Genomic DNA, 24,827 nt, shown 5'->3' on the forward strand with positions numbered 1-24,827 from the left:
AATACAAAGATTTTGAAAGGTTGTGGTAAAAAGTGGTTTAAATGATTATTTATCTTCAATTTCCACCTCGTAAAGCTATGATTTTAATTATAACTCTTTTCCATTCAATGGCAAATTCCAACTTACGTTAATTTGTTTATTTTCCTTGATATGTAAATCTACAATACATTAAATAAAACAAGAAAATGTAAAAATAATATGGCAAAAGAGAAATTCACACTAGGGAGTTAGGATAGTTCCACTTTCATAGAGTAACCACATAAAAGTTGCCCAATTTAATAAAATGTTTTTACCAATATAACTACATTATGTAATGATACTCCATCTTCAATGGATGATAGACTAAGTTCTGTAACCTCCATACTTAGGTATAGCCAATATTGAATAAATAGTTGACAAATGAACGATTTGCTCATGTCTGTCAAGCAAGGAGCACAAGAAAATAGGAAATTAAGATAACAAAAGAATGCATACAACTAAGAGGTAAAATTATGAATTGCATAATGGACGAAGGCTACAATATGCACTCTTTTGGTGCAAATATGATTTGCATTCTTTTTGTGCAAAAATGGTTTGCATCAGTACCCGGAATATTTACATAGAAATTTTATACCGAGTTCCTATATCTGTAATCTGTATTAACTTTCTGAAACTGCTCATGTTGTGTCATATTATATGCAGTTTATCAACATCAGCAGCTCAGACTAATAACGATTTAAAAAGAAGAGCTAAGCTTATACACAGCGCAATTAAAGGTGTTTGAATATCTACAATGGAAGCAGAGGATATAAAATGGGGACCTACTAGATGAACTGTTCCCGTTTGCTCATCCTTGACCTGAATGTTTGTAGAGCCTGCGACATCAAGTATAAACCTATTAGACTCCATCCAATAACCACTTTGATACAAGGTTTCTGATAACCCGTTTGACAAGTATGCAACCGTGATTCAAGGTAGTAAACTAAAAAGTCTTCACTGTGTACTTTTAGGAACTAAGTAGAGAATATTCAAGCAACTCGAAATTATATCTTTCATCCGTACATCTAAAAGAGCTAAACAATTTCTGAAGTAAATCTTATTTGATGGTTTTCAGGCAAAGATTGAGATCTACTTCTGCAATATGACAATTTACACAAGACCACAGAAAAGTACTTGAAACATTGGCTGATCAAGAAGATGAAGAAAAATCTAAGACACATGGAGTTCTCATAGCTGAGATTAAACCTCAGCATACTGATTAACTCAGAAGTGCATATAAGCCCTTAACAACAGTGCAGTTTTATTTATCTATAATCTAAATATGAATTATTTAAGTGAAACCAATAGTTTCTATTTTCTAATAGACCCATAATTCAATAGCAAACTGCGGGAATAAAATACTGACTGACTATAATTGTGAAGGATGTACTCCATATAAATTAGATGGTAGAAAAGACAACCATAAGAAAAGCTTAGATTATTATATGCTTGGGGAAGAGCTTCATGCTGGAGTTTTTTTTTTTTTTTTTTTTTTTTATAAAGAACAGATTAAAAGTTGCCTGGATAAATGCATACATAAAAGAAAAAAAAAATAAAATTAACACCTACAGCTTGTTTGGAGGGGTACGAATGCATTCTCCTTTATTGTAGAGAATTTATAAACCTTGAGTTTTTAAGAAACATATCCCTCCAAAAATGGAGAGAATTGAAATTAGGCCTCACAATAATGACAGAACTTTTTTTTTTTTTTTTTTTTGCCCTTATTATTTCTATTGTTTTTTTACACTATGTTTAAATAAAGAGGAATGGAGGGAAAGGGAAAGAAAAGAAAAGAAAGGATGATACCTAATGCGGAGGGAAGGGGAGGGAATTGGGAGGATCCATTTTCCTTACCCTTTTAACAAACCAAATTGTTGGAGAGATTTCGAAAGAAAATGGAAGGTCACCTTGTCCCTACCCTCACCTCCCTTCCCCTTCCCTCTTTTTTCTTTCCCTCCCTTTCCATTCACTATTGTTATCCAAACATAGAGTTACAGCCATTTCCCACATTCCAGTCCATCTCTATTTTGTTGGCTCATTTTTCGTCTTTTTACAAATGCTCTGCCACTTTAACGCTTTGTTTGGATAGCAAATAAGGAAGGAAGGGAAGGGAAAAAGGAGGAAGGGAAGGGAAAAGTTAGGGAGGGGGAGGTGAGTTCCATTTTCCCTCCAAATCTCTCCAAATTTGGAGGGATTATTATGCTTATTAAAGAGAGAGGGAAAATGGATCCTTCCCTCTCCTTTCCCTTCCTTCCCCCAATCCTTTACCCAAACAAGAGAGTTTGTCCCCCTCCCTTTCTCTTCCTTTCTTTTCCTTCCATTTCTATCTATCCAAACAATGTGTAACTCTCCTCTGCTCTATAACTGAAAATACCAAACTACTTTCCTCAATTCAAAATAAGGATTCTACTTTCATCTTTGATAAAAAAAACCAAGATGCCAGCATCAAGGACGACTAAGGTAGGTGGAATCGTAAATGCAATAATCACAATACATTGGAAAGTGCTCAGAGGTGATAAAGGTCGGTGCCATCACATCTGTAACCATTGCCGACAGCAAGAAATTGGAGGGGTGGAAGGAGAATTGAAGGCATTGAAGAAATTGAAGTGCTAAAGCTGATTGTCAGCTTTTTTGAGCTCTATTTCAATGGCTACCATCGACGGTGTGCGTGAATTGGCAGGGGCAAAATGGAAAAAAGGGGGGGGGGGGGTGAATAATATAAAATAAAATAAATAAATAAATCTCAAGCGATTGATGAATTTAGAGTGTTAAATAAAATTGATCAGTTCATTCAAGCTCTATCACAAATTTACAATGCCTACTTTTCCCATTGATGATGTGTGAATGAGCAAAATGGAAAGAAATAAACTCAAGCGATGTTCCCTCCACTTAAATTCCCTCATGCTCTTTGCTATCCAAAGTCCAAACATAGTTTTTTTTTTTTTTTCCTTTGCTCTACTCACTTTCCTTTCTCTTCCTTTAACTTCCATCCCCTCACTTTCCTTCCTATATGCCTATCCAAACAAACTGTTAATGATACAGTTCAACCTAAGAATGGCAAGCAGAAGACACAATGTACCATCTCCAAATTGAAAAAACAAGGGATAGAAAAGCCTTTAAAGCAAGCAAGAGCAGCACACATCAATTCACTCAAGTCGTGACATTCAAATCAATTATGAAGATAATTCTGAAATGCTACGCTCATGCATTTGGACACTGACAATATACTTTGAGAGTAATATCAAGAATTGGTAAGGACGATATGTCATTATACTCACAGTTATAGTCTGTCCATCCAATCACCATGTTCTCCAGATCATATATAACCAGCTTATTTGAAAGCATTAGATCTGCAAGTGTGGAAAGAGGGGGAAAAGAAATCATGTATCAACAATGAGAAAAGGAAAAGGTCAAAATAAATTCTAAAATAAAAATGTACAAACTAAACATTAAATTATTATAAAATCTATGCTACTGTATCTTATTCCTTTTCATAGCCTTCGACTACTGTGTGACACACACACACACACACACAAACACACACATCTCAATTTAAACTGAACCCACTTGTAAGATACCAAGTCTTCTGAGCATGAGTGTACAATTGAAAAGGAAAGCTGTTTCTAATTATTTTTTTTAAAAAAATATTATATTAGAAAGATTTCAAACTAGCAGGCTAAAGAAGAATTTTAGTAATTACAACAGTTCAGAAAACTGCGGCTAGACAAAGCCAAAAAAGACTACCGTAATTTATAAGAAAATGTTTCTAAATCCAGATAGCCACCTAGCCAGAAGGTAGTATATATTTCAAATTAAAGAATAGATAACATCATCCAATCAAAAAACTGATTTTGACACTACTCTTTTCTTTTTTTTTATGTCTACTTTTTTTTGGCGACAGAATGTTGACATTATTTTGAGGAGTTTAAAGAAATCACAGGAATAGTCATGGTTTTTGACCATGCAGAAGAGGAAAAACTATTTTGTAATTAGCCCAAAATTACAAAAGTTAGGACAAATGGATGGAGTATAGAGGAATTTATCAAATCCGTAAGTATAAATGAGTTGCTCTCACTAGAAAAGTGCATATATGTGAAACTTCGAATGTTTACCAAAAAAAAAATTGAGCTGTTATTGAAATATAGCAATTCTTTCCTATGAAGCCAACTACAAGAGCATGACCCAGAGTCCATTTTAAGTTCTTAACTGAACATAATCAATAAATGAAAATAGAAAACCTCTTAAGCTGCACAGACAATATTTCAAGACCAACACAAGTATTTATCTGTACCTCCTAAAAGAGTGAGATTCTTCTTGTCCCTTGACAACCTTCCGCTATTTTGCCAACCAATACACCAAAAATCATCCTACAAAATTTTGCAGAAATAAAAACAGTTAATGATGAAGATATAACTTCACACTATACAGATAAGTAGATAACTATCAGTCAAAACTACACTCTGACTTTTGCACTATTCATGTACAAATTTTGAGCTTATCTTTTATGCTAATACTTCCTCTGTTTCATAAAATTTGCAACAATTTGATGTTTACGTATGCCATGAACAACTTTGATCATTGATATCTCTAAAAAAAAAATAATAATAAAAAAATAAATTATGTAGACTTTTATTTAAAACTAAAAGAATGTGGTCAAAGTTAGAACATACTCCGTTATATATATAGCAAAGGCCAAACTATTGACAACTGTTCATGTAAAAATATAGAAATAAATTAAAAAATTATATGGAACAGAGAAGGTATATAAGTAAAATAGGATAATGTAAAATGCATTATGATTAATTTAAAATGTAATTATTACTCATTATATAAAAAATATATTCATGGTCAAAAATAAGATTGCAAGCATGAAAGTCAAAGCAAAGCATCTATTTGAAACACACAAAGCAATATACTTTATGACAGCATGACATTTCAAATAGATTTTGTCAACATGCCAGCTATAATCTCATCTCCTAGATAGCTTTAACATCAATTTCTCACTAGTTCCCTCACAAGATTATATCTTACACAATGTAGATGATATATAGCATTGAAAGGAAATGAGATAATGATTGATATTGGGGAATACCAAACCTTAAATTTGTATAAGACCACTGAAGGGGGGGTAGTTAACAGCATACAGAGTACTTTCAAGAACTTAGTTACTACCTCTATTTTTCTGTATCTACTTACTATCCATTAAAGTTTGTCTTATTATTTGTTGTTCAACTCACTTGATATTATTTCATATTTTGCATACCCCATTTGCCATCTTACCCCAATAAATTTACAACTTTCCATAATCTCTCCATTACTAGTTTTTTTTACACCCACCCATCTTTTTACACTCTCTTACTTTATTATCTTACACTCCATCATCTTTTCCCTAAGTTTTTCTTAAACTACATATCTACAGTAGTGAGCCGGACAAAAAAAAAAAATAGCTAGTATAATATCATGAATATTATCCCAAGAGGAACTTTATTCCTCCACCCGCCCCCCCCCCCCCCCCCCCCCCCAAAAAAAAAAAAAAAAAAAAAAAAAAAAAAAAAAAAAAAAGAAGTAAATTTATACATATAGATTAGTTGTTCAGCCTCCAATTACAGCCCTAAGCTTTGATTTATTCTCCAATCTCACATGTCCAGTGCTGAAGTTAAATTAATTCAACTGAAAGTCACATAAGGCATGACAGCAAGGCCTGAGGGGAAAAAAAAAAAGGGAAAAAAGATCCAACTGAGGGACTACTTATCAAGACCACACAGACCGACTATTGTTATATAAGGATGAGAGAGAAGCTTCAGAGTAGGAATTTGGATTAACAATAGCTTTGCATCAGTAATTTTCCTTTTTTTTTTTTTTTTTTTTTTTTTTTCTGTCTTAAGAATCACATTTTATTTTTTTACATAGTTTAGCTGTTCATTTAAACTATCAGTTGCACAATGCTTCAGGAAAATGAATAATAACAACCAAACTGGAAACAACGGAAACTAGACTCCCAAATTTAATTTTTACTATCACAAAAGTAGACCTTAACAACCCTTAAAGCTTGGAGTACAATATGCCATCAAATGGACTAAGATTGCAGTTCTTTTTTTCCTCATAAATGATTTTTTATATCTCCTCTTCACTACATTTCTGGGAAGAGGGTGAAACTATACATAAGATTGCTTCTGCCACGGTTGATCCCACTTTGCTGAACTATATTTGTTAATTTAATTTACCCATATTTCGTAAACATTTCCTTTCACAAACTTGACTTCTACATCTCAAATTATTGTATCCCTTAAAATATCCTGTTGGCTATAGATTTAAGTTTTCACAATCCAGTGGAGAACAAAGCCAAAAACTTTAGTCAGAAGTGCTCTACAGTTTTCAAAGTATCATTTAGTCCATGTAGCAATGGCCATCATCGAGGTTTTGGTGGCCTTTGGGAACAGGCAACAGAAATCTAGAAATCAATCATCATCAAGAGAATATTACACTACCAGGAAAGAAAAAAAAAAAATCATGGCTAGTTAGTTACCAGCTATGTTACCCAGACTTGTGAGATCTCAAGTACTCATGTTAGACATGTCTATATGTTGACAAGTCAAACTGAGACATCTTAGTTTCGCATATTTAGTCCAAATTGTTGGAGTGCTAAGTGATGAACAGAGTCCTTAAGGAAAGATAGAGTCTGAATAACATACTTTACTAAGGCATAAATTTTAATTTCCATAGCAGCATACATAGCACAAAAATCAAGATCAATAAATAATAAAGTTGGAATAAGTAGCTACAGAATTCAGAAATGAGCATACTGTAGCACAAAAGCAAGAATTTTGCAACAAATCAAATGAGGAAAAAAACATTCACACTTCAAGAGTAGCATAGAATTGATTATCAATAAACGATGTGGCTTAAGAATATACTTACAACAGGAAAAAAATACTGATTGGGGTAAACTGTCATCGAGAGCTCACCGCCAAAATAAAATGTAACAGGTGGAAATCCATCATCAACACTGGAGAAACCAAGAAAAAAAGGACATTAGTGAGCCGTCAAAGGTACTTAAATTGCATATCAATATTCTTCCTCCGATTACCCCCCCCCCCCCAAACCGCCAAAAATTCAAAAATGACAGTATTACCATTGCAATTGATTCCTTGCAAAATCATATGATGTGGGCTTAAGTAATGAAAGTGCATCTCAAGTTGAACTAACTTCTAAAAACACAGTAAGGATGACTTAGACCTCAAACGTTGTCTCTGACAAATCATTCTGTTCAGTAGACCCAGGACCCAGAAAGGTAATACTCTGTTCCATAAAGTAGGTAAAACCCATTTTGAGTTCTCCTAAAATGCGATTGAAATTGGCTTAACTCCTTGCATCACACAATTAATATAGCTGGTAAAGCAATTATTCCCTTGTATGAGATTAAGGAAGTATATTTTATGTTATACAGAACTCTTGGTCCACCGTCCACCAAACCACTCACTCTCCAGAGGCAGGGATTATATAAAGCTAAAAATTCACATTTAATCAAGATATTTAACATAGTAAGAATAGCTCTAACAGAAGATATGACAAGCTTCATTATATTATCATCTTTCTCAACTAACTAATTTGAACAAGCTATAGGACTAAATTTTATCCCTTCACATCTTATGCTCATCACTGTTAACTCATGTTTTTCACTAGTTAGCAAACACAATAATTACCTTCCTCGTGGCTAACCCAAAAAGTTCTGTAAACTCTCATACACTCTAAAAGCATCTTTCACAAAGAAAGCAAAACGATCTTGACTGCAAAAGTAATCTACTGCCTACCTTCAGCTGCAGCACAACACTCAAACAGCCTGAAGGGGTACTGCCTCTCACAAACAGCAACCCATTTCATTACTACCATAAGTGACATCAGTAAGTGTGTAAAAGAGAGTGCCTGAGGCGCAAGGCACTTGGCAATTGGGGCAGAGCACTTGCCTTGCTCTAGGCAAGGCGTGTTCAAAGAGGCACATGAGGTACACCAGAAGCGCAAGAGGCACACTGAGGCGTATTAAGGTAGAGAGCTTCTTTTGCTCTAACATAGGAGCACCTAAGGACTAAGGTGCGTGAGGTACCCCAAAAACAGAGGCATATCTGAGGCGCACATCAATCATAAATTTTAAATGTTTATATAGTGTGCCATACTTTAATGAGGCGCACTTGGCGTAACAATACGTCTATTGTTATAGTGCGCTATGAGCTTTTGTATACATTGGTATCAGCACCCATGCAAAAAAAATAAAAGAAAAGGGAAAAAGAAGAGAGCATTAAAATAATCTGATCAGAAAATTATACCTTTCAGAATACTTGAAGCATGTATAAAGGTCTTGGACAGTAACTAATTTCACGTTAGGTTGTCGCGAGAGTATCTGTTGAAGCATTCTCAAATATATAAACATTCAACACCAATGCATAACATGAATTAACACGAGCAAGCCAATAATTACCTGAATAACAAGTGGCTCGTAAATAATCTCAGGAAGATAAGCAAGTGTAGTACCAATATCAATTATGGCTCCTTTTTTGCCTCCTAACTCATATAAATTCGATGGAAGATTCAAAGTATAATTTCCAACTTTTACCCCAGTCATGTTCACATTGTAGTGTGGCCTGAAAATGTTCGTAGAAACTAATATTAGCACTGAATCTGCATAAAAGATTAGAGACATAATACAGTGACCATAACGAAAAAAAATGGATAGTCAAGACATATTCCTCACTACACGCCCCCAAAATACATGCACTTGAAAAATACACAACACACCGGCATTAACAAAGATACACGTAAGCATGAAATTTTTTTACACCGGAATCTGCGGATCTGCCAATTAGAATTAAAGACCCACATTCCCACCCTATGGTCAATGCACCACACTTGATAATTACTTCATTTTTATCAGTAAAGATGTTTCGCTCAAATAGAAGATAACGAGTATTCATCTCATCTTATTAAAAAGTAGATAGCAAGAACCAACAAAGTAATGCACTGCCAACAAAATGCAAATGCTTTAGCAAGCAATTCATATAATGCAGCATCTAAAGATCCTGCAAGCAGGGGATGCTACTGAGAGATCTTTTATTGGGATGAGTAATAACATAAATAAATAAATAATCAGTCAGAACCAGGAACAAAGGAGGGAATGAGATATACGGAGTACATTATGCTCACAACCTAAATTGAAACATGACCCACAGCTTCTTCTTTTTTTCTTTTGCAGCATACAATCAAAAGCCACCACAGCCATATTCAAAGTACATCCATACAACCCTTTCATCCTTTTTTTTGATTTGTCACACAAACTTCTGAAAGAATGGCCAATCAGTTGAATATGTCACTTGCTGAGATACTATAGTTTGTGACAATTCATTACTTATGTTAACTATTCTGATGGAGTAGGACGACAACACTATCCATTACATTGAAGATGCCACTTGTTGCCACTTGTTGCCACTTTTAAGGTCTCCCTCTCCTTCCTAAGTGAAACCTTATAACCCCTAATTGCTGCTCCTCAAACTTTACACTGGAATTGCTAAAGCAACATATAGAATATGGTCTGATCACAGATAGCAGTCTGGCTACTGATAAAATAAATTAAAAAGGGCCTGCCATGAAAAATCTTGGCCATTCTAGAATCTTTACAAAACTGTATGGCTTGCTTATGGCACTTTAGCCATTTCACCTCCAAGCTTAGATATCTACGCAAACAATGCTGTTAGAAAAAACAGTGTGGCTAACGAGTCATAATCTTTATCAAAACAAACTACACGGCTGAGGCGCTGAGCAGCCGAAGAGCTAAATCAAAGTTCCAATAACAATAAAAAAGAGATTGATGACTTCCTTTGTTTCAATATTTCAAAACATAATATTGGAAACCAAAGGATCATATCAAGAATAGAACTCTCTCAGATCAATTGTTCTGAAGTATGCTTCTATAAATCTATACTGAGCTAAACGTTAGTTGGTTGAGACTTCTTGAAAACATAACAGATACGTAGTTCGTTTAGTTTGGCTTTAAGTTCAAGGTTGAGGAAAAATATGATAGGATCTGTTGATGCACCTTAGATTTTTTTTTTTTTTCAAGGGTGCTATAGCCAGTAGGTTAGTGAGTTGATGATAGCAGCTTAAAGTAGTCACCTTTTCAAACCTCATTTAAAGTAAATGAGACCCTTTAAGCCTTGGTTTGGGCCTTGTGATGCTAGAAAAGATATCTTCAGAAGTGTTGATACTTGATAGAGACGTGGACAGTCTTACAGATTTTCTAGAGCCAAGAGCTTTTCTAGTATGATGACTAGGCATGGTTCGGAGTCCTTAATAGTTTTAATAAATTTTGGAACAGCCAACATGAGGTTGAGCCTTTAGCTTCATTGGTGAAGCCTTTTTCTCTCTATAGGCCTATAACAATATCAGCAACTGCTAGTTGTCTACCAATAATGCTTTTCCTGCAGACTATTCTTTCGTAACTTCTACACCTCTTGACACTCCTATATGCTACTTTCTCTCCATTTTTATAAAAAAGCTCCTGGTATTAAAATTGATCAGACTGCCTAAATCATTCACGTCAATCTATCATTTTCTGTGCGCCTGTGATAGGGGATTTGGAGAGCATGAGGCATTCACAAGCCACATTATCTTTCACCAGCTTCTAACAGATTATAGACTTTCCTGTAACAGTTTCACTGTAACAGTTATCACTAAACCCCAGTTAAATGATGATTATAACTATAATATGAGGTTTTTTAACAAACTCTTACATTTTCCAAAAACCTACAACATAGTAGTTCAAACACTCCTAGGGTCTAGTCAATAATATAAATTCCTAGTGACACCCACCAACCTATATTTCCCCTTGCAGCCATGGAGAACAGAAATCTTTTGAACATGACGGCAGAACCAACACAGTGAAAAAGTAAATGTTTAATCTTTCCAGCCTTTGGTAAAAATTTCTTACTCTTTTTTTATAAGAGTGTAATTAAAAACCAACTCCTTTTTCTTCATACTTGAAGGATTGATCCAACACCCACCCCCCACCCCCACCCCCCACAACTCCCTTTATTTTTATTTTTTGCACACACATACCTTAGTAGCAGCCTAACAGGTGAGCATGAAGGGAAATATACTAATATTATGATATCCTAAACAAACCATAGCTTTCACTATAAACTAAAAACCTGTCAGTTTGTATATTAGCAAGTATCTTCTGTCAAAAACTTTAGCATTCTCGCACCATGTCAATTTTAATATGACCTAACCAATATCTGAAGTGAATTCAGGCAACAATACAACAAAGCCTTATAAACAATCGAAACTTGAAAGTGGCATTGGTCTACAAAATCACTCCCATACGATGATGCATGCTTTTGAACCTACTTGCACCATACACACTTCCATACAAAAAAAAAAAAAAAAAAAAAAAAATGAGGGAGAGAGTGCAACCACTACAAAGAGCCGGAAATCTAAGGGCATGAAATGTCAAATTAATAGATTTAAAGCTAAGAAAATTTGGAAATGATGAGAATCCTAATATTCAATATCTTTACGTCATCTTAATTTAGGTAGAAGAGCTACATACTCATTTTGCATCAATGGAGTTGTGTTAACCCTCGGCTTCACGACAGTTCCAATAGCAAAGATGCCCCCACCATTTACACCATCTAGACAATGGGCAAACATCTTTTTCACTTGTCCCGATGAAGCTAGTTGTCCGATTACAGATGAATTTGACTTTCCAAACCCAAGAATACCATCAAGGGCTTCATCAGCATTAGGTGAACCTCGGTCCACATATTGTCCAGCGCTACACCTGTTGAGAGACGAATCATATACACTGTGAACCACCTTATTAACAAGATGCATGCAGGCTTTCTTGGTTATAAGATGCAAGCTCTCATCTGATCATAAAAGAGGAAAGAGTCACAGAACAATAGGTAAACAGATAAAACTGACTATATACATGTCATATCCATGATTGATCACTAAAGAACATTAAAAAAATCCAACATGAAGACAGCGAGAATCAGAAACAAGAAAATAAATAATGCATCACCTAGCAATTTTACTATTGTAGTGATCAAATTCTCTGGATTATGAGTATGTTGAAATGCTCTCATAAAATCACTCATGAGACAATAATTTTAAATATATAATATTAAATTATATTACAAATAAGGGTAATGCTAATATAAGCATTAATTACACTACCTAAAATAGTGCAAATTTAGAAATCCATGACAATAACACGTGTAAATCATTGTAGATCTACGCATGTTTTTTTTTAAAAAAAAAAAAAAAAAAAAAAAAAAAAAAAAAAAAAAAAAAAAAGAAAAAAAAAAGCAATAATTACACTAATATATGTGTGTTTTTGTCATGAATTCCTAAATTTGTACAATTTTAGAAAGTGTATTTAATGCTTATATACAGCCCTCAGGGGTGCATATAGCATTACCCTTAATAAAATAAAATAAAAAAAACTTTGAAACATATGCAAGTACTACAACAGGAAATGACTAATAATGAAGAAAATTTGGCAATATTGTACTTCACGTCTCCTAGATTGCAGTTTGGTTTCCATTTACAATGAACTAAATGGATTTCCTCATGCCTTTCACTTACAAGATACAATTTTTTAAAAATAACATAACAAATTATCCTAGAACTATACCCCATATTTCGATGGGATTAGACTATTACTTTGGGATGGACAAACCAAAAGTAAGAAAGGCATGTCATGAAAAGCTACAGACAGTAATCCAAGGTAGTTTTTCTGAACCCTCAAACAAATATAACTGTACAAAGGAACTGAGGGTCCAAGTACCTAAGCTTAGATATCTAAACAAAATACCCTAGACCTATACACCATTTTCCCCATGTAACATTCCTTGATGAGATTAGACTATTGTTTTAAGACGGACAAACCAACACTAAGAAAGCTCCTTCTTTCTTAAATTAATGGAATGGTAATCATGGTACTTCCAACCCACGCAGTACCTAAACAGTTTTTCTAGTTAACAATGCAAACATAACATCACTACATAATTCTTTTAGTATCGTTCTTTATTCATGCTACAATTGGGTATGGCACAAAGATTAAGGAAAAGGGAAAAGAGATATGGGGTGGTCCTAACAACCCATGAGATTATACAAAAGGAGAGAAAAAAGCATGGGAATTGAGGGAAAATTAATCTACAGGTTTAAATTGTTTCCCAAAGAGGAACTGTTGCAATTGATGTGAAATCTTCATAAAAAACAATTGTCACAGTTAAATAAAAACAAAACTGTATCAAATTTGACACATAGGATAGAGCATTCTTTATGTCAATTGTCAAACTATCAGCATAGTAAAAACCAGATATATAACTACTGCATGTATGCATTTCCAGAAAATAGATCTACATCTCACCCGAAACTGATACTTCCGTTTGCAGTAGTAGTCTGAAGATCCCCTGACACTTGGTCATAGTGCACAATATCTTCCATAAAGTATCCAGTGCTAGAACTCCCATCCCCATAAAACTCAGCAAATGAACATGATTCATTGGCTCTGCATACTTGAAAAGGACCACCATTTACATCTAAACAGAATGGTTCATCACAAGAGACATTTTGAGCAGTTGAAGAGTCCTTTGGATCATAGAGTGTGAGTTCTATCTGCCAGAAAAAATCAGCATTATAAAGTAATAATATGTTAGTTTTGCTTAGACGATGATCCTATGTGCATAACAAGTTTCTTGATTGAGGCTGTTTCCATAACCTACTTAATTGAGCAAAATCTGATGCATTTATAATGTTAATAGCAGTAAAATCTTCACTGTCACCATACCTGCTCTGAAAATTTTTCATCTATCAATTTGTAATAAAACTGATCTATCGTAATATTAGGTTAATGTGTAGGTATATCATTTCAGCAGCTCTTGCTCAAATGGTATGCCTACTAGACCACTTATAGGTCCAAAACAGATAATTTTACTTTTGGAGCAACCACTCAAGGATATGAATTAAAATAGTTCAATACTATTACCAGACTAACACTTATTCTTTTTCTTTTTACCTTTTTGTTTCTAACAGCACATTAAAGCATCTTTAGTATGATGCGTTTTTGGCTAGAAACTAAATCATTAAAATATTAATGTTAGAACTTAGAAAGTTGTTTGGTTTGAATGGTGACTTAACATTTTCCCTTACTTGATAGTAAGTCACACCACACACCAATTACCCTTCCCTACCCAACGGTAACACATTGTGTTACCCTCCTCATATCCTTTCTCCCTCCGTCATTTGTTTCCATTCCATTTAATTGTGATACCAAACGATCCATAAAAGCAAAGCTTATTGTCCCATTCCCTCGCAGATTCAGTTCCATTACATAATGTTACTTCCAACTGTACCAAATGCACTCTAAGCCCCTCTAAAGCTCAAACATTTTATACTTAGGGAAGTTACAGGTTAGCAGTCTTTAATTATTAATAATTGGCAGCCATTATACCATTTCTGCAAATAATGAAATTTTTCTTTCTCTTGAATGAATGGGGATAAGCAATGTATTCATCCTTGAAGAGAATTCAAATCAAGGGGGTGGCAAGTTACATAACCCAGACTAAACACATCCCCAATATTGACAGCTTTCATCTAATGCATAGCAAATAAGCAGTATCTATGAACTCTTTATAACAACTGAAACAAGGTAGAGTGTTGTTAACAATTAGATGATGAGTCAATTTTTCAACAAGATATAAAAAATCTACAAACTCACTTCCATGACACAAAATCTTCAGTCCTATTGCATGAGAAAACAAAACTCTTGTAATGTAAAGAAAGGGAAGAAAAAAAAATAGATTATGCAAAATATTATGAATAAGACATTAGCAAATGAGTCTTACGCCATGATAGCCTCTTTTAGGACACTCAGTACATTCAATGCAATTCACCCATGTAATATCGCTCCCTGTATCCACTTGCATATAAAAGCTCTTTGGAGGTGTGCCAATACCCATCTTTGCATAATACAACCTGCAAATCAAGGAAAAGGAAACCAATAAACCAAATAAGATAGCACAAGACAAAATAAGTCTAACAATCAAAGAACATGCAATATATGATTATCCATGTGTTTTGACACTGGAGCGCGCTCTTGTGTATCCGATGGCAAGGGCGCTAGCCTAGTGAAGAAGGGGCTTGTGAGCATGTCATGACACAAATGAGGGTCTAATTCGACAAAGGCACTCTTGCCTTTGGTGACAACTGACAAGAGCCGGGGTGTTCGCGCCTTGTAACAACCGAGCGGGTCAAGACCAACACAAGCGGGACTGAATCACCGAGTTTGGAGCTTCTTAGAATTTGGGGATGCAAAAGTTCACGTTATGATACAGTATCAATAAATGTCTAACAACACAAGCATTAATACAAAGGCAACCTGGATAGAAAGTTTGGATCTCATATCGATCACTTTAATTACACAACAGTTAGAACATACCCAATTAACATTAAATTAATACCCATCACACAAAGTAGCTAAATAACCACATAATTAACCAAATTAAGACAAACCCAGAAAAATTAATGCCTAATCAATTGAAAAAAACACAATCAAAATTAAAGCACACCACAATCAAAAACCCAGAAATAACCCCATAAAACAGCAGAATTCAAAATCAAAAAAAAAAGAAGAAAGGTTAAAAAAGATACCCAGAAGAATCAGGGCGACCATTACCACCCAAAGGAAGATCAACATTAGAGAGCATTTGAAGACGATTAGTATCATGAAGTTTAAGAGAATTCAGAGACCGATTAGTTCCCGCATATCTGAACTTTAAACTGAAGATTGCACTTGAAGATACAGTTGAAGAGATTGTTGTGAATACAATTGTTGCAATGATTAGAATTGCGCGCGATAAAGGGATGATGATGGGAGAAACTCGACCTCTGGAACCAGTACCTCCGGCGCGAAGATGGAAGGTGTTGGAGATGATCATGGTTGTCAGCAGACGAGGAAGGTAGGAGAGAGATTGGTGCGACGACTCTCCTGGTGTTTGGAATCTTCTTAGTTCTTACTTTCCCTCTTTCTTCCCTTTGGAAAGGTTGTTTTTTCTTTTGGGAAATTAGATTAACCCCGTGCATCAAAATAAGAATTGAGTTATACACTTTAAAGTTTAAACCCATACCGAAAGAAAATGACTTTCTCATTTTTTTTCTAACTAAATCTAATTAATTATGAATATACAATTCCCAAAAGTGCATAATTTTCATATTTAATTAAGAAATTTCAATTAAATTATATTTATTATTAACTATTGTTAACTACTCGTAAGTAAGTAAATTATATATTATATATACTAGTTCTTTACCCGAGCAACGCTCGGATTACTATTAAAAAAATAACTTAATTTTTTTTCCTCCTGTCTTCTATTTAATATCTTAATAATCTATAACAAAAAAAAAGGAAAAAGAAAAAAATTTGTAAGCAAAAAATATATGATGAATGTGTAATAAAAGCTAAGAAACATTTGTTTAATAATTGATATATCTATATTATCTTTTTAGTTATCTATGTTGAATAATTTAGAGTCTTGTTGACAAAATTCATGTTGTTTAATTAGATTGCTTAGGCAAAGGTGTTGCAATTAATTAAGCAAATAATAAGAGCATACCAAAGGAGTTGAGAACTCCATTAATGCAGCTCGATTGAACCATGGCAGTCCGATCGAACGCGAGAGTGAGGGTGAATCTCACTGGATTACCGCCGGATCGGGCCACCATCGTTCGATCGGGCGCGTGTGCAAGGTGAAGAATTGACGATCAGCCGCCAGATCGAGCCACAGTCGCTCGATCGGGCCCACAAGCACATGATAGTTGCTGGAATTCTTCCGCCCGATCGAGCGGTTGCTAGCCCGATCGGGCCCGGACGTTTTCTGGGTTTAATGTTGTTTGCATTTGACGGTTATTCACGTGGGTATGCTCTTGTATATATATTATCTAATATATGATGAAAGTGGGGGTATGAAAAAATACGAAGAGCAACTTTCATTTTTCATTCTCTTTGTTTTGCAAAGGTTCTTTAATTATCATCATCACAAATCACATACGCTTAATTACATTGATTTGTAATCATCATACTTGTGATTGCAAATGTTCTTCGTTGTATCTCCTAAGTAAATTTCCGTGAAAACCCGGTTGTAGTATAGGGTCGGAATGATACTTTTGGGAAGTGATTCCGTTCACGCCTCGAAGATTTTCCGGTCTAATTTGTTTGCTATTTTTGTGACCCTTGTTTAAATATACAATATCCCCAACAATCTATGCAATTTTATTAATTATCTCTAAGGCCATGTTCTCTTCACCTTAAACAAAAATAATTTCAGTTTAGTAAAAATAATTTCAGTTCAATAAAAATAAGTTCAATTCAGTAAAATTCAGCTTTTTTAAAAAGAGAATTAGAATAGGAAAATCTGTAAACATAATTTCAGTTCAGCAAAAATAATCTTAGTTCTGTAAATTAATTTAAGTTCAGTAAAAATAATTTAAGTTTAGCAAATATAATTTTGATTCAGTAAAAATAATTTCAGTTCAGCATAAATAAGGTGAAGAGAATGGGACCTAAAAAAAAGAAATCAACGTAATTTTTTTAATTTTTTCTAATAAAATGGTAAGGAAAAACCTTTCAAGAAAAAAAAATAAAAAAATTTGGCTTATGGACGTGATGGTATGGTTCTGAATTGTTACTGTAATTGTTTCATAATATTTTTATGAAAAGATTTTATAATTGATTCATATTATATACTCCTGTATGAATTGTTTCGGTATGAAATATGAATTGTTCATATATTTTAAAAAATATAATGCTGGTGATTACTTTTGTAATAGTAATACGTAATATATAGATATAGATTTGAAATTTTAATGGATAATTTGTAGTGAGTTTGTTATAGATATTTGAAATATAAAATATAAAATATAAAATTTTAATTGACTTTTTATTTGTTTTAACATAATCTCTCTCTTAGTTGACATATTTGTTCTATTTTATTTTATTGTTGCCTTATTTTTCGTTTGTACAAAAATCTTCTTACTTAATATCTTTCCTATTCTTATGTTCACAAATTTTTAATTTAATTTTTTTACTTTAAAAATAAAATTTTAGGCGGGAAATTTTTTAACCTCGTTGTGACAAGTGTCATTCCAGAATCTTCACCGATGATTACTTTAGTATAGAGTATAGATAATACTAAAACAGACACCAGGAATGACACGTGTCATTTCCTGGTGCTTTTTTTTCCCTACTTTGGACACATGTCGAGTTATCATTAAAAGAATTCCCGCTAAAACAATTAATATATGATGTCAAATTTATGGTTTATACATATTTTTTTTAATTGTTTTACACCTACTTAGCTTAATTTTTAGAAGTACGTTGTATAGCTTTATTAGAAAAACATGCATCATTAATGTAAGACTATAATGTATTCTACATTTAGATATTTTCAACATAACTAATCAACTACTCCGTATATATATTTTTTTCTCTCAATTTTAGTTTTATTAATTTTTCTTATATTATTTCATTTTTCTTATACACATTGCAATTGTTTTCAATGTACATGAGTTCATTGTCTCACTTTTATATTATATATCACAATTTAATTATGGAAAAAAAAAATTCACTACCGTGCATCGCACGGGCACTAATCTAGTAGCATAATATGTGTAGAAACCCAAAATTTAAAATTTAAAATTGAATATATTTTCAAAGCTATGTTAAAATAGGGTAGCTTAAAAAGGAAAAGAAATATGACATCATCCTTGCATTTTGGAGGGAAAAATTAAATAAAAAAGTGGACACGTAGATAATGATGACATCAGCTGTTGTTATTTTAATATATATAATCGATAGATACAGATAATTAAATTGGATACTCCCTCCGTGTTAATAAGTGTTACAGTTTGACCAAATACGCATGTCGAGACACAAATTTGACCATCAATTTATCTAATTATATGTTAGTAAAATCATAAAAAAAAAAAAAAATTATAATATGAAAGTATATATTATAACGAATCCAACAATGTCTTAAACAATAATACTTGGTTTTTATATATTAGTTAAATAGTCAAAGTCATTATGTGAATAGTGAAAAAAAGTTAAACTGTAACACTTATTAAACACACGGAGGGAGTGTATACTCTATACTTTTTCTCATATACTCAATTTTAAAGTACAATGTGGTCGTTTGTAGGTAGCTGGCTTTATATGTGAGAGTTGCTGGTTTAGTAGGTCCTTCGAGTTATGAAAAAAAAAAGTTGGAATGTAAAAAAATGGTTAGTGTAGTGATAACGATAAAAGTATAGATACTTATGATCTTGAGGATTTTACCTTGACAGAGAGAATTTTGAGGGTGGGAATTCTTCAAGGTTGTCACAATTTCTCTGTTAATTAGTATTATTTTGGGGTTGTTTATTAGTATTAATTTTGGGCTTGTTATAATACTCCGTAATTTTATGTATTTTTATAAAGTATTTAAGTATTTATAAAGTATATTTCAAGGGTTCAAGTATTTTAATTAAATATTTTAAAGGGTTAAAGTATTTTAACTATAAGGTTTTATAAAAGTACGTAATATATATATTTTGGGTCAAATGTTTACTAATTATTGGGTCTTGTTTAAATATTGTATATAAACTATTTCTACATTCTCTTATTGGAATAATCCTTTTCATTTAAATAAGTCCAACCCTTCATTTGAACCCTTGTAGGTCAAATGCTTTTTTTAATTCAAGCTCATTTATTCATTGAGCCCAAAGTTTAACCTTACTCTCTACTTTATAAATACCTCTCTGTTTGGGGTAAAAATACCCCCTATATGTGGACCAATGCCACCTCGACACCTGTCTGCAAGCTCGGCGCTTAATGAGTCAATTAGAGCATGACACGTGTCACTCAATGATAGAAGGGTGAAAATGGGCTCTAAGCCCACAACCCTAGAAACCGTAAAATGATGGGAAAGCCAATCTATTTAGGTTAAATAACCTAAGAGGCACATATCCCAATGCTCTATAAATACTGATCTTTACATCAGTTTCAGGGGATCCAATTCTCTCTCCAAGGGCAATGCCTCCCACAATTACTCTCCCTTCTCTCTACTTTCTCTCTCTAAAATAAATTATTTCGATCACTGACTTGATCGTCGGAGGCGGACCTCCGCCCCCCCGGGGTCCGTTGTTTTGCAGGTGTACGGGCCGTTCGAGTGTTGCATTGCGGATCTGTCTCCTGAGGGACGTACACGCCCTCCATTCGGGTACGTACAAAAAACCCCAAAACATTTGGCGCCGTCTGTGGGGAGACACATCTGTAATGGCACAACGGTTGTGGATCACCGACTCAAGAGGGAAGCCTCCTTTGGGAGGCAGCAGACATCATGAGGCCGGATGTCAAGTACATCAGGCGTCGTGAGGTTGAATGTTGAGAGTCAGGCGGCCAAAAAGGCCTGTCAGACTAAGTCATGCATATTTGAAGGTTAAAGGGCAATGCCGTTTAATCTAAATTTTATTAGGGGAGAGACGGCTAAATTGGTCAACTCCAATATTTTAATCCGACTCATTTAATGAGCCGGCTGCATGCTCAGGCCACCCAGCCGGATCATACAGCCGGCCCTCATGCTATTTATGATTGATAGTTTGATACTATCAACATCATGGCCGCATGCTATTCATGGTTGATAGTTTGATACTATTAGCATCATATATATTAACAAATATATATGTATATGAATGTTACAAATTGTATTATACATAATACAATACAATAAATTTTTAAGAGTAAACTCTTGTTATTAGTGGGGTACATGCATGCGGCAAGTGACATTCACTTCCACACTACCAAAATTTTGACAGCCATCAAGTTTAATTTATTAAACTCCATATTCTACTCTTGCATTGACTCAAGAGAATAATATAGGCGGCTTATGAGAATAATTTATAGTATCAAATATGCTTTTCGATAAGCTTGCATGCATGGGTGAGGCGGCCTTCAAACTTGGCTTACATACTGTAGGGAATATTTCAAGCATTATGATAACCCCAAACTTGAATCCCACTGTGATCATACACTAAAGTACGGTGGCGTTCCAAAGGGAAAGACAAAGAGCAAAAAGAGTCGCCAACAAGTTTTAGGAACTTGTAAACCCAAAAGACAATCCAAAGGACCGTCAACTACTCCATAAGGTCTTGAACCAAACAGGGTCCGGAGATGAGGGTACGAATCCAATCTACAAAAGAAAGGACCCGCCCTATAAAATAGAACTCTACTTTGTTCTGCTCGTATTCATGTGCGCTTTTCGAATAACATACAAACATTATATTAAACCTACCCCGTTTAATCTATGTTGGTTGAAATTAATGCACAAATAAGACTATTATTGGCGATCACTTGAGTTAAAATCACATTAGCCTAAACCAAATTATTAATTATCTTATTAAGCGTGATTCCAAGTACAAATTCCCTTTAACAATCATAAAAGGTGTGATCAAGCAATAACAATAAAATATATATCAAGCAACATAAGGATAATAATCAATAACAATAATGATGATAATAGCATAATAAGGCATAATAAAGCTTAAATATAATAGCAAGATCCTAGGCATGATACTAACAAGATTAATAACAAATCCTAGCATGTCACTAAGCAATAAAGAGCAAAGCTTTCAACTTAACATGGTACTAACATGCTAACATGATATTAGAAATAAGTAAAGGCACCCTAAACATGACACTAGAAAGCATAAAATAACATCCTAACATGATACTAGGAATTAAATACATCCTAACATGATATTAGGAATTATAAACAATAATAAGCATACAATCTACATCGTTAATAAAATAAGGAGTAAGCTAATCTACTTACTTTGAAGCCTCGTACCTCTTTCTAATAACAAAATGCACAAGTTAGTAAACTTCAATGAAAATAATAAACAATAATTAAAGAATTAAATTGAAATCAAATTAAATAAAGATTTTGACTAGTTTTGGACCAGACCCTCAGAAATTATCAAACCTTGCACGTCTAGGGCGAAGACAACTTCGAACTTGGCTAAGAGATTCTAAGTCTTGTGAATGCGGAATATTGTATTTGTAAAAAGGTAGTTTAGAAAGAGATGGAGAAAGAAAGCAAATATTGCTCGAGAGAGAAAAGAAAGAATTAAGGAAGAATTGAATGAGAATTGATTGGAATTGATGATTGAAAGTTGATGATTAGAATTGATAGTTGATTGAGAGAATTGATGGATAAAAACAGAGGTTCGGACCCTATTTATAAGAAAACAGTCCGGAAAATCATAGAATTTGATAAGGAATGAAACTCCACTCTGTCGCCAATCAAACCGACCTTGTCGCCAAAGATTTATCTTGTCGCCAGGCGACAGAGTCTGTCGCCAGGCGACAAGCCTGTCGTTTGGCGACAGAAACAGTTTTTGCGGATTTTGTTTTTATCATATCTTTTGATCTAGAAGTCCAAATAAGTCATATAATATGTCGTTGGAAAGCTCTTGAAGTCTACTTTCTAATGCAATTAGAATCAGATTAAAATCTTTTGTAGATAAAAAGATATGGCCGAAATAGTAGGACGGTGTCAGTTTTGGATAGAGTTTCGTATATCTTTAATATCTTTTTCGTTATAGCTCGGATTTATTATTATGATATATCATTGGAAAGATAATTTCAAGATCTATCCAACCATATAAAATTTGGATAAAAAATATGAGGCACGAAAATAATATCTGACTATCTTTGATCATCTTTAAATCCGAATAGAATTAGGAAAGTTTTAAAAAAGGAAAGTTTATATTTAAATCAAATTCTATGATCTTATCTTTTCAAAAAAGGATAATTAAGATATTTTAGAAACTTATAGAAGATTCTAATCAATCCTAATTAGTTTAGGAATAGGATTAAACCTTTGGACCCTCCTCATGATCATTGGATCGTAGGTAAAATCCGGTTTGGGCCCAGTTTAGTATTTTGGCCATAACTTCCTCATTATTCATCGGAATTGGGCTTATAATATATCGTTGGAAAGGTCTTTTAAAGCCCCATCCAACTACACAATTATTGGACCTTAATTATGGACCAAAATAAACTGAATTGGACGTTTTCATAAAATAGAAATGGTTTTTGAAAACAGAAAGAAAGATTTTAATAAAAACTAACCGCAACACTTGACTTTTCACACTTTTACCTCATTCGATTATGTTTGACGTGACAGGTATTCATCACTGGGTTTTGTTTTGGGGAGACACAAATGGGTGTCTACACATACACTTCAGAACTCGTGTGTGAACACAAGCGTGAGGTGGCAATTAAAGGCTGAATCTCAATGAAACCCAAGCAAGAGAACCATCAAGTGACCAAGCTCTTTTCTTGTGTTAGCATACACAATCGGCACCATCAAGTGGCATGAAAATTTTTGGCAAACAAGTCAGCCGTAAGAGCAGCTTGGCTCTTAAATTAAGTCTGGCTGCAATGCTGAAATTTTGATTGTTTGATTAATCAGGCGGCATTTAGAAAGTGGATGCTTGATTGATACAATCAGCCTTGCAACTAATATAGCAGCCGCACGAACTCCATAATGCAGTCATCATGTAATGCAGGCGGCGTAGGGGTGGCTTTCCTCCAATGGTGTCAGCCGGTGATTGCTAGAAAAGGTGGCAGCCGGTCATAGCCATGAACGGTACCTCAATTAAACGGCTTCCATGGCTGCGTTGCGCTTCAATTTACCCCGGCTGTGATGGTTGCTCTGTTCTTTAATCAAAAGTCGGCTGCCGTAGTTGCTTTGTTCAACCTTAAATCCGGCTGTGTGTGAGCAGCTTGTCCCACCAATATACCCCGGCTGTAGTGACAGCTTTGCTCGTCACAAAGGCCGACTGTAGGTGCAGCTCTCCTCGCCAATTCATCCCACTTGCCAAGGCTCAATTGCTCGTCAAATATGCTCGGTTGTGGGATGCTTTGTTCATTTCAAATGCTCGTAAAATAAACTCGGCTAAAGGGGCTTCTTTGTTCTTCAATTAAGTCCGGCTGCAGGACTACTTTGCTCCCAAGTTGAGGCTGGCCGCAGGGCTGTTTTGTTTATCAATCAAGCCGGCTGTGGTGGCTGCTGTATGCATCACTTAAGCATGGCTATTTCATGTCTCAATCGAGTGGTTGCCATGTCTGCTCTGTTCTTTTATCAAAGCCACTTGCAATGGCAGATATATTACTCATCATTATTATGATTCCAAAAAAAAAAAACAAAAAAAAAAACCGAACTGATGTTCTACTATTTTGTATGAACATACAACTTTGGTGGAAAAAAGTAAAAGCTCCATTATTTATTGCCTTAACAAGTCAGACTCGACAATATTGTCAAATTAACCATGAGGGAGCAAGCGGCTTCAAGTTGGCACCTAATCAATGCGGCAGCCGGCATTCGATGACCTTTTGTTCAATAACATAAATTGCCGATTGTGTAATCTGATAAGAGCAAGTTTATTTGTTTCTTGAAGCTTAGTCACTCGGCTTCCTATGATATGGCCCCCTATGTAAAATAAAGACCCGAGAATGCTGTCGTATATTCACCCAAACGGCTGAATACCAAACTCCTCATAGTGGGAAATGGTGATGTTGAAAGCAACAATGGAGACGGATCTTGTGCCGGCTGCCATCATTTTGTACTTAAATGCACAAGCTCAACACAATTGCATTGCAGGCGGCATGGAGCATCAACCCAGCCGTAGGGGTGCTTTATTCTTCATTAAGTCCG

General features: G+C 34.4%; 1 protein-coding gene across 1 annotated transcript; it reads right to left on the reverse strand.

The window, feature by feature from the left end:
* Window positions 1–477: 477 nt before the first annotated feature.
* LOC145598209 (aspartic proteinase 36-like) lies at window positions 478–16,141 on the reverse strand. Its single transcript, XM_081654532.1, has 10 exons — window positions 15,724–16,141; window positions 14,919–15,048; window positions 13,442–13,689; window positions 11,615–11,845; window positions 8,492–8,654; window positions 8,340–8,413; window positions 6,937–7,024; window positions 4,310–4,385; window positions 3,297–3,368; window positions 478–854 (listed from the first exon to the last, which is right to left on the reverse strand). Exons 1-10 carry the CDS (start codon window positions 16,008–16,010, stop codon window positions 700–702), a joined length of 1,524 nt encoding a protein of 507 aa, XP_081510658.1. The 5' UTR covers window positions 16,011–16,141; the 3' UTR covers window positions 478–699.
* Between the last annotated feature and the right edge of the window lie 8,686 nt (window positions 16,142–24,827).

This window comes from Chenopodium album, chromosome 20 (assembly GCF_948465745.1).
Source record: "Chenopodium album chromosome 20, dcCheAlbu1.1, whole genome shotgun sequence".
NCBI lineage: Eukaryota > Viridiplantae > Streptophyta > Magnoliopsida > Caryophyllales > Amaranthaceae > Chenopodium > Chenopodium album.